Source organism: Saprolegnia diclina (genome assembly GCF_000281045.1).
Source record: "Saprolegnia diclina VS20 unplaced genomic scaffold supercont1.155, whole genome shotgun sequence".
NCBI classification, from domain to species: Eukaryota; Oomycota; class Saprolegniomycetes; order Saprolegniales; family Saprolegniaceae; genus Saprolegnia; species Saprolegnia diclina.
This window is the reverse complement of record NW_008246222.1, coordinates 39,402-50,436: the sequence shown is the minus strand read 5'-3', so window position 1 is coordinate 50,436 and position 11,035 is coordinate 39,402. Positions and strand designations below refer to the sequence as shown.

Sequence of the window (11,035 nt, the reverse complement as noted above, 5' to 3'; positions counted from 1 at the left end):
GCAGTGCTAGTATCACAGAAGTTCTTGGGTTCGAGAGTCCTCGCGGGCTATGAGCTCGACAGTCTTATGGCACCGAGTTGATGCGATTTGGGATGTCATGAGCTCGGCGCAGAAACTGCTTGCCCCTGGACGTTGCATTCTGCGTTCCTTGCTCAGCCTCATGCTGCAGACCCTGGCGGCGGCTACATGCGCCACGCTCCCTCTCGCAACCACTACGCGCTAGGTGCACCTGCAAAGCACGCGGCGGTCTCAAGATAGCATCCCGTCATGTTTATTGACCCATGATCCCGTCTAGATTGCAAGCGGTTGTCTCGGATTGATACAAAGTTGATACAAACCACGGCGAACGCGGAAGGCAGCCACCTCGCCGTCAGTCTATGCAGTAAGAACAGGGACCCACGGGACTGGCCTGGGAAAGATACATTCTGGACGAGCAAAAATACGATCCAACGCAGCATGACTGCTGCTCGTTTGCTCGATGTGGGAGACTGGATCCTGGAAGCCGGATATCCGGATACGCGAAAAAGATCCAACGCGTGGTGTTCGTCGCGCAATTTCGATGTCGACGACGCCCGCGAGGTGGCAGCGCATGCTTGCCGAGCTTCCTTGTGCGGACGCGCCCCGCGACTCGGAGCGGCCATGGACTGCGGAGGAGCACACGCGCTTCATCGACGGCCTCGAGCTCTACGGCGCGTCGGCCTCGCCGCCATGGGCGCTCATTGCGGCCTGCGTCGGGTCGCGCTCCGAGTGCGAGACGAAGGAGCATGGCGAGTTCTACCTCCACGCGCTCTTAACGCAGTCGCTGCTCGAGGCCCACCAGCCGCGCGTGTGGAGCGACGAAGAGAACGCGATCTTTGAGGACGCCCTCGCCCACGAGCCCAACCACGGGTCGCCGTCCTGGACCAAGATCGCGCTCGCGCTGCCCGGCAAGACCGTGTACGACGTCATGGACCACTACGAGCGCCTTGTGCGCGACCTCACGGCGATCGAAAAGGGCATCGAGATGAACACATCGTCCGTCGAGTCGGACCTCCGCGTCGCAAGTACTCGCATCTCTCGACTTGCGCAGAATCCTAACGTACATGTCTGTCTAGATATGCAGCTCATTGCCAGCATTGCGTCGGCCAAGAACCACGGCGACCTCCTCCAGCTCTTCCGCGACGCCCACGACAGCGCGTGTCCAGTTGAAGTCGCCACGTGCCTCGCGACGGCGGTCGTGGCCATGGTGGCGAGCGACGACTCGGTGACAAAAGGCTTGGTCAAGCTCACGATGGAGGTTACGCCGACGACCAAGCGCGTCGCCAAGGGCAAGCCGCCGCTGGCGCACAAGAAGGCCAAGGCGAGTGCGAGTATGAAGCAAGGGACATGCTAGTCGTTTATATTCTCTACTTACTACTACTACTAAAGCTTACTACTACTCGTGTGCCTACTACACCTGTACTTCTACCCGACGCTTCTTCTGTGCCTACCATCCTAAATCCTACATCATCATCCATGTTGTTCCTACTGCGCCCTTGGTCGTCGTCGTCGTCGTCGTCATCGTGGGCTTAGACCTGGTAGCGGGCGGCGATGACCTCTTGGAGAGGCCCCGGGAAGCTCGCAAAGTACCGCGCCCAGTTGTCGCCCAAGCTCATCTTGAAGCCTTGCACGATCTGCTGGAGGTTCTCATGGAGCTCGTTGCTAATGTCGTAGCCGTCGTCGCCCTTCTCGAGCGACGCGAGCGCCACACACATGGTCATAAAGTCCTGGACGATGCCCTGCGGGTTGAGCTGGACGAGGTAGCAGAGACCCGTAAAGCAGTGCTCGCGGTCCGTCGCATCGCCCACAAAGCGCAGCGCCGCGCACCATTGCTTGGCAAAGCTCTAGACACCATATCGAGTGAGCCAAACTCAAACTCAATCGTACAAAAACGTACCGCGAGCGACGGCGCGAGCGACTTGGGCACGACAACACCGAGGCGGCCAATCGTGATCGCGCAGTTCTCGTGGAGACCGCGGTTGCGCTTGGCGTCGACTTGGTTGAGCACAAAGAGGAGCTTGTCCATCGCATCGGACGCAAACGGCTCAATCTCGGCCCCGGCCTTCATGGCGACTTCGCCAAACGCCCAGCTCGCATTGTTGCACACAGAAGGGTACTCGGGGTTGATGTTGGCGAGCAGGAGCGGCACAATCTCCTTGACGTGCGGCTGGACGAGCGTCGGGCAGTGCTTGGCAAAGTCCCCGAGGACCGCGAGCGCCGACTGGCGCACGTTGGCGTCGTGGAACCGGACGCACTCGACCACGAGGTTCAAAATGTTGGTCGGGCCAATCAACGTCGCCATCGAGCCCGTGAGGCCGTCCGTGATGCCCGAGACAAGGTCAAGTGCGCAGACGACAAACTCGGGGTCCGTCGCCTCAATCTCGTTCGGGCTCTGGCGCGCGAGCGCCGACGAGAGGAGACCGTTTTCAATGAGGCGAATGCAGCGATCGAGCACGGGCGCCGCAAACTCTTGGAAGCCAGCGCCGAGCGCCGACGCAATCGACGTGAGGCACTCGAGGAGCGGGAAGAGCTCGGCGTTGTCGTCCGGGAGCGCGTTCCACTTGACAATGAGCGGCGGCATAAACACCGCGACGAGGTCCGGGCGGTTGAGGTAGCTCCCGACCGAGTCGGCGAGCGTCCCGATCGCGTCGTACAAGATGAGGAGGTTCCGCGCTTGGTACTTGCCAAACGCAAACATGAGGTTGTGCAGAATCGGCGTCAAGTACGGCACGAGCTCCTCGAGAGCCTCTTCTTCGAGCGTGCAGAACGCAGAGCACGCCGCCTGCTGCACCTTCTTGTTCGGGTCCGAAATGCGCTTCAGCATCGACTCGAGGAGCGGGCGCAGCACGGTCTCGTGGTCGTTCATCGAGACGGCCCAGTTGGCGTACCGACCGAGCGTCCAGCACGTGATGCTGCGAATGTACGGCGCCGGGTCGTCCATGAGCGTCAAGAGGTACGGGAACAGCGCCGGGAGGTGCGGCAAAATGCCGTCCATGCAGCCCTCGGCGATCGCACCGAGCGCCAAAATACCGCTCTCCCGCACGGCCCAGTGGCCCGTGTGGCCGAGACGCTCCTGCAAGAGCGGCAGCAGAATCGGGAGGATGTCGACGCCGAACGCGTGCGAGATCGTGTCGAGGCCCGCGGCCGCCGACTTGCGCAGCGTCCACTGCTCGACGTCTTCGTCGTCGTCCATGTCGCCGTCGTCCTCGTCGTCGTCGCCATCTTCGTCCGTGTTGCCGCGGTTTTCTTGGGGCTTGGCCTTGTGGAAGATGGGCTTGATGTCCTCCGGACGGTCGGGCACCGACTCGTTCTGCTCCTGCTCCTCGATCTCAAACATCGAGATCGTCTCCTCCGAGTACACCATGCGCGTGAGAAGGAGCGGAATCAAATGCGGCAGCGTCTGGCTAAGGACGGGCTTGACGTCCTTGAAGAGGTGCGACGGCAAATCGCAAATCGACGACCAAAACTCGCACGCTTCGAGGGCGACGTTCTCGTCGTCGTCCTAGGACACGTGGCCGCATGAGAGGCCGTCATTGGAAACGGAAAATGAGCGTACGCTGGTCGAACGCAGGATAAACTGCACGATCGACGTAAAATGCGGCATGAGCACTTGCATGTTGACTTCCAGCAAGATGACGATGCTCTGGCACACGAGCTTGCGCACGGCGCTCGACGGGTCCTGCGTGAGGTGCGAGATGCCCTAAGCACATGCAAGAAGGTTCATGAGCGCCATGGAGGTCGACGAGCAAGGAAGGCCTAGGTCGTACCTGCAGGAACGAGTCCATGTTGACAACGAGCGACGCGGGCATGATGAGAATGACTTGGTTGATGCAGTTGAGCGCATCGCGGCGAAACTCGGCCTTCGGGTGGTGAAAGTACTTGAGGAAGATGGGCACGAGCAGCGTGAGCGGGCGCGTCGGGAGGCTCGGGCTCTCGAGCTTGTCCGCGTGGTCTTCGCAGATCTTGCTGAGCGCGCCAAACGCGCCCTCGACGCCATTCTCGTTCGCAGCATCTTCAAGGTACCGAATGAGTCCCGGGATCATCTCCGGGCACTGCTCGAGCGTCACGAGCTGCGCGACGACGGTCGTGAGTAGCACGCCAGCCGTCGACCGGATGCGGCCATTGGGGTCTGCGAGGAGCGCGAGGATGCTCATGCGCATGTACGTCTGCATCTCGAGCGAGAGCGTGTGGTAGATGGACTTGATGCTCTTCTTGAGGAGGAGGCCGGCGACTTGGCGGATGCCAATGTCGGGGTGGGCGGCAAACACGTGCAGGAGGTAGAGGTAAAACTCGGGGTTCTGGCTGTACTGCGTTAAACGCTCGTAGAACTGCTGCTGCACCGCGTTGTCCGGGACCGTCGACGCCTGCAGGAGCGTCACGACGTCATGGAGCGCTTCGGGCGACGGGCTCCAGTTGCTCATGCTGCTGCGTAGTAGTTAGTAGTCACTCCAACTCGAGACTGGCCGCGACCAAATTTGGCGAGCATCCGGATACACGCGCCGACCTCTTCCGCCCCAATCTAGTGGCTAGCGCGGCGTATCCGGAAAACCGCCGACGGCCACGAGAAGGCCGATGTGTTTTTCACACGCGGCCATGTGGGAAATGCACGCCTTGCCCTTTGTGCTTTGCGCTTTGTGCTTTGCTGCTGCTGGAGGCGGTGGGCAGATGCAGACAGCAAGGGTGTATTGCTTTCACATCGATCGTATTCTCTGCAGACCAGAGGTCGCATTCACGAAGATGCAAGTGGAAGGGCCATGGACAGACGAACGCCTGGTACACAGCAAATGCGAAGAAGACAGTCCGGTAGCTTTCAAGGCGTGCAAAACGTGGGGATGAGATTGCGCAGTAGGGTGGGACGGCGTAAAGAAACGCTTGCTGTGCTTGTTTCTCGGTAGTATACGGTATCTCGAGTAGCCGTGGTTTTCGATCTGGTCCCGAAGCTTCCACCGCAGCTTCCAACGCCCCGAGCGAGTGCATAAGCTATGCAGCGTTCCTGGGTCGTCCTTGGGATGGTAGACATACGACTGGCATCCATCCTTGGAAGCCCCCACGCCGGACACACAACGTCGACGGTTCTGTAGCGTCATGATGGCGGGGTTTTTCACAGCGTCGACACCGCCACACCGACTTTACACACGTATTTTTCACGTGTCTTTTTGATGTGCACAGTGGCGGCGATATGTGCTTCGATGTTCTTGATATATTTGGTTCGAACTTCGCTTTGAAGAAGCGCACCCAATTGCTTGTTTCCGCCCCGATTTCATGTCGGAAATTCAAGGACGCACCCATTACGAAAGCGTCGGACGCGATTCGGATTGGTGCAATTGCCGAGAATGGTGTGATCGACGCGCCGGCATCACATAAACGAGCACCTTTTTCGGGCATAAAGCCGCGTGGAGGGGGCGCAGAAAGCGCACTGGATTTATGGCGGTAGGTGCGTAAAACCACGCAAGTTGCAGTTGGGCTTTGCGTGGCTTTGATGTGAAATCGAAAATCAAGCGTCAGATCTCAACTTGCAGCTTCGACACCAGTCTCTCTACCGACAGCATGGCCGACACGACGATCGAGTATGGGGCCGCCTTTGCGCCCATCACGATGGAGAACGAAGAGCGCTTTACGGGGCCGCTCATGAACTACTACGCGGCCGAGGCCCGCGACGAGTGCTCTGACTCGGAAGATAGCCTCTACTGCGCCGCCCTCGCCGCGGCCTTTGGCCCGGCACCGACCCTACCCATGTATTACAGCTTCTTGTAAACAGCCTATCGCGTGATACCCATATATATTAACACACAATACATTAATGATTCAAGTCGCTGTCGCCACGGGGAGCCCGTACTTGGCCCGCAGTTCGTCGCGCCGCGAGCTGTTCTTTTGCAGCCGCTGATGCTGCATTTCCAGACGCCGCATCTCGACCGACTCCATGCTACAGGATTCATGTCAGCATCAGCGGACATGGACGCGCAAAACGCGAGTGAACATCGTACCCTTGGATGACGCGGTTCATCTCGGCGTGCTCCTGCGCCAAGCTCTTGGCCTGCTTGGCGTTCTCGGTAGCGGTAAGGTACTAACAGAGGCATGCGCTTGAGCCACTCGAATGCGTCTCTTGCCATGCTACCTGCAAAAGATCGACCGCCGCTTGGATCGCGCTTACCCACGCATCGCGGGCGGCTTGCGTCGGCGCATCCAGTTTGTGGTTTTGCGCCGGCGTCTTGATGGTCATGGTCACGGAGCCAGCGGCTTCGACGCTTGCGACTGTTTCTAGCAAGATGATCTTGGTCTCTCCTGCATATGCAACAAGCCATGATAGCGTCAAGGATCCGCTCGAAAAAACAGTACCCGAGTACTGCTGCGAGTTGAGGTCCACCGTTTGGTACTGGAGGCTGTTGTCGACAAGTCGGAGCTTGACGCAGCGGTCCAAGAGGAAGCCTAGACTTGGCAATGAGACGTCGCTGGTCGTGGCGTCCGGCAAACCGTATTTTGTAAACATGTCGCCGTCGCGGAGCAGCGGCAAGTGGCGCTCAAAGAACTCGTTCTCGCGCACGACGGACGCAAAGCAGCTGTGGCAGATGCGCACGGGCGTCGTGATGTCAAACTTGCGGATCGTCTCAAACCCACTCGCGCAGGTGCCACAGACAACTAGAGCATGCATGAGCCTTCCGCCTCCCGAATATGCAGTAGCGTACCGTCGCCGCAAGCGCGGCAATGGTGCTTGCGGTGGAAGAGGCCGAACTCGACGTTGCAGGACGAGCACGCATCTGCAATGTCGTCGTCTTCCCACAGAGGCGCTTGCTCAATGGCGCCGAGTACGATGCGGCGGGGCTTGGCGCCGTTGATGTAGCCTATGCCGCCTTAACGCCAGTCGAGGTCGAGGGATCCTACGCTGCGAGCGGCTAAGCGCAGCGAGGTTGTTGTCGTCGTCGCTGGCGATGCACCACATTCCCGGGCACGTTGTGAGCGTTTTGAGCATGATGCTGGTGCCAAGGATACTCGGATTTGAGTGTGGTAGCAAGTATTTTATTCGCACTCGATATCGTATGGTTTGTATGCGGAATTGGCCATTCGTTTTCTATTGCGCCACTTCAACTGCGCGCTGGCCAATCGGACGTGGCGCCGCCCGCCTTCTACCATTCAACACTTGGTGATCACCCTCATCACCGACTCGATAGACCAGGCAGGGACTAGATTTTGATGCACAATATAATCAGTTTCGTGCTTTTCACAACCAGATCTGCTTCCACGACCAGAAGTGGCGTCAACGGGGTCGATGAGCTCATGTAGCAACTGATGTTGGTGACTAGTAGGTGGACGCTTGGTCGGTTTAGAGCTGACTTTGCTGACGCACTCAATGGTACCGGCGGCGACCAAGCAGCACACGAGGCCCGAGCCGACATGTACGAAGGTCGCACTTGGTACGGCCCAACATACGTGCCAGACTCGTCCATTCCCTGGGGCTCCAACCACTCCAGGAAATAACATGCAGCTTCCCGAGCTGTCACGACAAGCAGCCTATTCAGGAACTAACTGGTACCATGCAACGGAGAAGCAGCTTGCGCGGCTCACTGGCCGGCCGGTCGATGCTGCGTGCAGGCTTTTGTTTCATTTTTTCGTATTATATGCTGTTAGATATCACGTCACTGTTCTACTTAGGTCTTTGCTACTATCGTCGCGGCGTTGGCTTGTTGACTCGATGCACCGAGATGCGTGGGTGGTGGTGGCGTCCATCGTAGGCGTCTTCGTCGATCGCGTTGTTTGTCGCCAGGAGCGCTTGGCACTCGGCTTTTGTGGCTTGGATCTTGCTTTGAGCGAGTTGAAGCACTTGGGCGAGCCGGTTGATGGACACGGCTGAGACGACTTGGGCGCTGCGATCGGTCGTTGTTGCTGTAGACATCTGGGCCTTGGCGGCGTCGAGCTGGGCTTGGATATTGCGAATTTGGTCGTCGCGCGTCGCCAGAAGCTCGCGCTTTGCGATCAAGTCGCCCTTGAGCTGGTCGACAACATCACGGAGCGTCTTGGCTTGCTGGACGCCGTCGTCAAGGTCGACGTGAAGGCAGCGAATGGTCTTGTCCTTGGTCTCAATCGTCGCTTCGTGAAGGAGCTGGGCGCTGCCAGCGGCCATCTTGGCCACGGCAAGCTGACCCAGTAGTTCATCGATGCAATCTTGATGCAAGACCAAGGCGTTGTCCTTCGCCGACGCTTCACGGAACGACCGCTGCTCATGGCCGTCCAAGTCCGCTTGGAGCATCTGGATGCGCTCGCCCATGCTCTGAATGGTGCTTGTAGCATCGCGAAGGCGGATCGCGTTGTCGTCTTCGGTCGTCTTGGACGTTGCAAGGTCGCGCTTGGTCTGGTCGAGCGTGTGCTCGGCGTGTGCGAGGTTGCTGGTCGTGAGCTCGAGTGTCGCTTGAAGCGAGGCGGCGAGGTTGTCCTTGGTGGTTGCCGCCCGTGTCAACGCAGCGATGGCATCGGTCGCCGCTGCGAGGTCGGCCGTCGCTTGGTGCAGCTGCCCTTCGATCTCTGAGGTGTAACGCTCTGCGACATGCGCCTCATCAGCGATCTTTTGTGTCGTGGCAGCCTCCGCCGTCATCGTGGTCTGGAGACGGTGGTTGAGCTTGGCGAGCGTGTGGAGATCGCGTTGCAGGCCCTCCGATCGAGTGTGCTGGATGCGAGCGCGCTCGAGGTTGGCGTCGTGCTGCGCGGCCAGCGTCGCAAGCTCGGTGGTCAGAGCCAACTCTTTGATCGAGTGTTCTTGGCGCAGCTTGGCATCCGAGGCAGCCAAGGCTTCCTGGTGTTCTTGCTGCAGCGTCGTCGTCACAGCGGCAATGTTGGCTTGGTGCTCGGCGCGCAAGGTCGTGGCCAACGCTGCCAACTGCATCTGGCAGTCGGTGCGGAGGCTCTCGAGGCGTTCTTCGTACTCGGCGCGCAAGGCAGCGAGCTCACGGGCGTGGCGTCCGGGAACGGCCATCGCTTCCGGCGCTGTCGTCGCCCGATGCATGCGCGTGCAAACAGTCGAGGCGGCGCGCGTCGTACGGGCCGACGTGGTCGGTCCAGGCTTGGCCTTGGAGGCCGCGTTCGTGGAGGGGTTCCAGCGAGGTGCTTGCATTTCAATCGTGATCGAAATATGAGCTTCTTCGCTCGCAATGGTATCTCGCTTTTGTACAGGGAAAGGATGATGGCCCCGAGTCTTACAAGACTTTACCAGTAGAAATCAAAAAGCCAGGAGTCGTTTGAGAGTCAACTTTACACTGAAATCAGTATGCGAGGGCCGCAGACTCGTCCCAGTCAAAACCTCTCCAACACCACGCAAGCTACGGCCTCCCCACTAGCCGGCTCGCGCGCTGGAGCTTCAAGCAGGCGGCGTGGTGTGAAATCGCGTAGCTGGGTCGTTCCCAGACCATATTGCCAATAAAAGTCTGTTGCATCGATATCGATGCAAGTACATTTTACTTGGATCGATATCGATGCAACAGACTTTTCTTTGGATCGATATCGAGGCGACTGACATCCATTTGGATCGATATCGATGCAACTAACTTTTACTTAGCTGGATAAATTGTTTTGCAGTCATTTGAGATTTTGCAGTCATTAGAGAAAATGGAAGACATAGATGGCAGCGGTGGCATTATGGCCACGAAGCACGGCGCGAGCTCGCGCCGACAAGACGCAACGGTGGCCAACAAGTATGCTGCGTTCTTGCTCGCGGACCCCACGGTGGCTTACCTGCGCGCCCAGCCTGGTGCTTGTCTGACCATCGACAACACACCGCTGACCCCCGACATATATTCCAAGTTCGCCCTCTACCTGCAAAGCGTCGCGGGTGCAAAGGTCAGCCGAGGCACCTCCATGATCTACTTGAGCTCGATTCGCCGCCAGTCGCTAACGATCCACCCCTCGGCGACCCTCCTCGTCGATGCCTGGGCGACGGAAGCGCGTCTATTGACCCACAAGGCGTATCACGCTTCAAGCCTGGCCACCGGCACGAAGCTCAAAAACTCGGCTCCTCCGATGAGTCTTGCTGACTTGAGCCATATATGCTTGACGCTCTGGTCGGAGAACGACGCGCCGGGCTTCGTCAACAGCTCACGTGACCGGTCTCTGATCTCCATGCAATGGAGCGCAATTGGCCGCAGCTCCGACATGGGAGGTTTACGCTACGACCAGCTTTTGTGGAACGACGATTGCCTCGTCGTCTCGCTCGATCGCCAAAAGACGGCAGAGTGCCAGTCCATTTCCGTCGTCCATGCCGCCCTTCAGTGGACGCTCGACCCTCTGCACGCTCTTGCATGCCAGTTTGCATCGCGACCACACGACACGAGTTTCCACATCTTCTCGCAACTCGGCCATGAGAACGATGGTTCTAACCATTACTCGGCGCACATCAACCGGGTGCTGAAGCGGCTTGGCGGCAAGGATCACGCTGACGTTTTAACACCCGGCCTCTCGTCGCTCAGTCCGCGTCGGGGTGCGGCCACGACTGCGAGCAAGAGCGGTGACGTCCAACTCCCTGATCTCGCTGCCCGTGGGAGTTGGGCTATGGACTCGTTTGCGACTATTATGGAGTATATGTGCGCGACGCACTCTGGCGATCTTCGCATTGCTCGCCAACTGGCTGGCTGGGCGAACCCAAGCCAACGCCATACGCCGCCGATGCTGCCTCGCTGCCCGTCGACCAGCACCGAGCCTCTCAGCGGTGTTTCCGACGACAATATTGTACGTTTCAGCAACGAGCTTTTCATGCACTACGTCCATGTCCCGACCGCGCTCCGACACGTTCTAACAGCGACGCTGCTGTTGTACTTGTCGGATACGATGTCCGTTTGCGAACACCACGTCGTGCACGACGTGATGTTCGAAACAGCGCTTCATGTCGGGATCGACAAGCCAAAGCTCCTTCAACTCGGTCACGACGTCAAGATGGCTTTTTGCCTCGCCAATGCCAATGTCTTGCCGGTTGGCACACTTCACGCCAACGCCTCCGTCGAGGATCGCTCGCGACTTTTTGTGGCTACTCGAACTTTTG

At 58.8% G+C, this 11,035-nt stretch overlaps 6 protein-coding genes across 6 annotated transcripts; 3 read left to right on the top strand and 3 right to left on the bottom strand.

Annotated features, from left to right (window-relative positions):
* Window positions 1-518: 518 nt before the first annotated feature.
* On the top strand, window positions 519-1,446 carry SDRG_16824 (hypothetical protein). The gene is made up of 2 exons (XM_008623045.1): window positions 519-1,043; window positions 1,095-1,446. Exons 1-2 carry the CDS (start codon window positions 560-562, stop codon window positions 1,370-1,372), a joined length of 762 nt encoding a protein of 253 aa, XP_008621267.1. The 5' UTR covers window positions 519-559; the 3' UTR covers window positions 1,373-1,446.
* SDRG_16823 (hypothetical protein) lies at window positions 1,350-4,551 on the bottom strand. Its single transcript, XM_008623044.1, has 4 exons — window positions 3,786-4,551; window positions 3,575-3,718; window positions 1,916-3,520; window positions 1,350-1,862 (listed from the first exon to the last, which is right to left on the bottom strand). Exons 1-4 carry the CDS (start codon window positions 4,437-4,439, stop codon window positions 1,548-1,550), a joined length of 2,718 nt encoding a protein of 905 aa, XP_008621266.1. The 5' UTR covers window positions 4,440-4,551; the 3' UTR covers window positions 1,350-1,547.
* Window positions 4,552-5,565: 1,014 nt separating this feature from the next.
* On the top strand, window positions 5,566-5,772 carry SDRG_16822 (hypothetical protein; the record flags this gene model as incomplete). The annotated part of the gene is made up of 1 exon (XM_008623043.1): window positions 5,566-5,772. The coding sequence occupies one exon, from the start codon at window positions 5,566-5,568 to the stop codon at window positions 5,770-5,772; it is 207 nt and encodes a 68-aa protein (XP_008621265.1).
* A 6-nt stretch (window positions 5,773-5,778) lies between these two features.
* On the bottom strand, window positions 5,779-7,016 carry SDRG_16821 (hypothetical protein). Its single transcript, XM_008623042.1, has 7 exons — window positions 6,898-7,016; window positions 6,702-6,857; window positions 6,490-6,654; window positions 6,355-6,444; window positions 6,134-6,300; window positions 6,003-6,082; window positions 5,779-5,941 (listed from the first exon to the last, which is right to left on the bottom strand). Exons 1-7 carry the CDS (start codon window positions 6,983-6,985, stop codon window positions 5,824-5,826), a joined length of 864 nt encoding a protein of 287 aa, XP_008621264.1. The 5' UTR covers window positions 6,986-7,016; the 3' UTR covers window positions 5,779-5,823.
* A 593-nt stretch (window positions 7,017-7,609) lies between these two features.
* SDRG_16820 (hypothetical protein) lies at window positions 7,610-9,118 on the bottom strand (the record flags this gene model as incomplete). Its single annotated transcript, XM_008623041.1, has 1 exon — window positions 7,610-9,118. The coding sequence occupies one exon, from the start codon at window positions 9,116-9,118 to the stop codon at window positions 7,676-7,678; it is 1,443 nt and encodes a 480-aa protein (XP_008621263.1). The 3' UTR covers window positions 7,610-7,675.
* A 486-nt stretch (window positions 9,119-9,604) lies between these two features.
* Window positions 9,605-10,428, top strand: SDRG_16819 (hypothetical protein; the record flags this gene model as incomplete). Its single annotated transcript, XM_008623040.1, has 1 exon — window positions 9,605-10,428. A coding segment is annotated over one exon (824 nt), but the record flags the coding sequence as incomplete, so codon positions are not given.
* Between the last annotated feature and the right edge of the window lie 607 nt (window positions 10,429-11,035).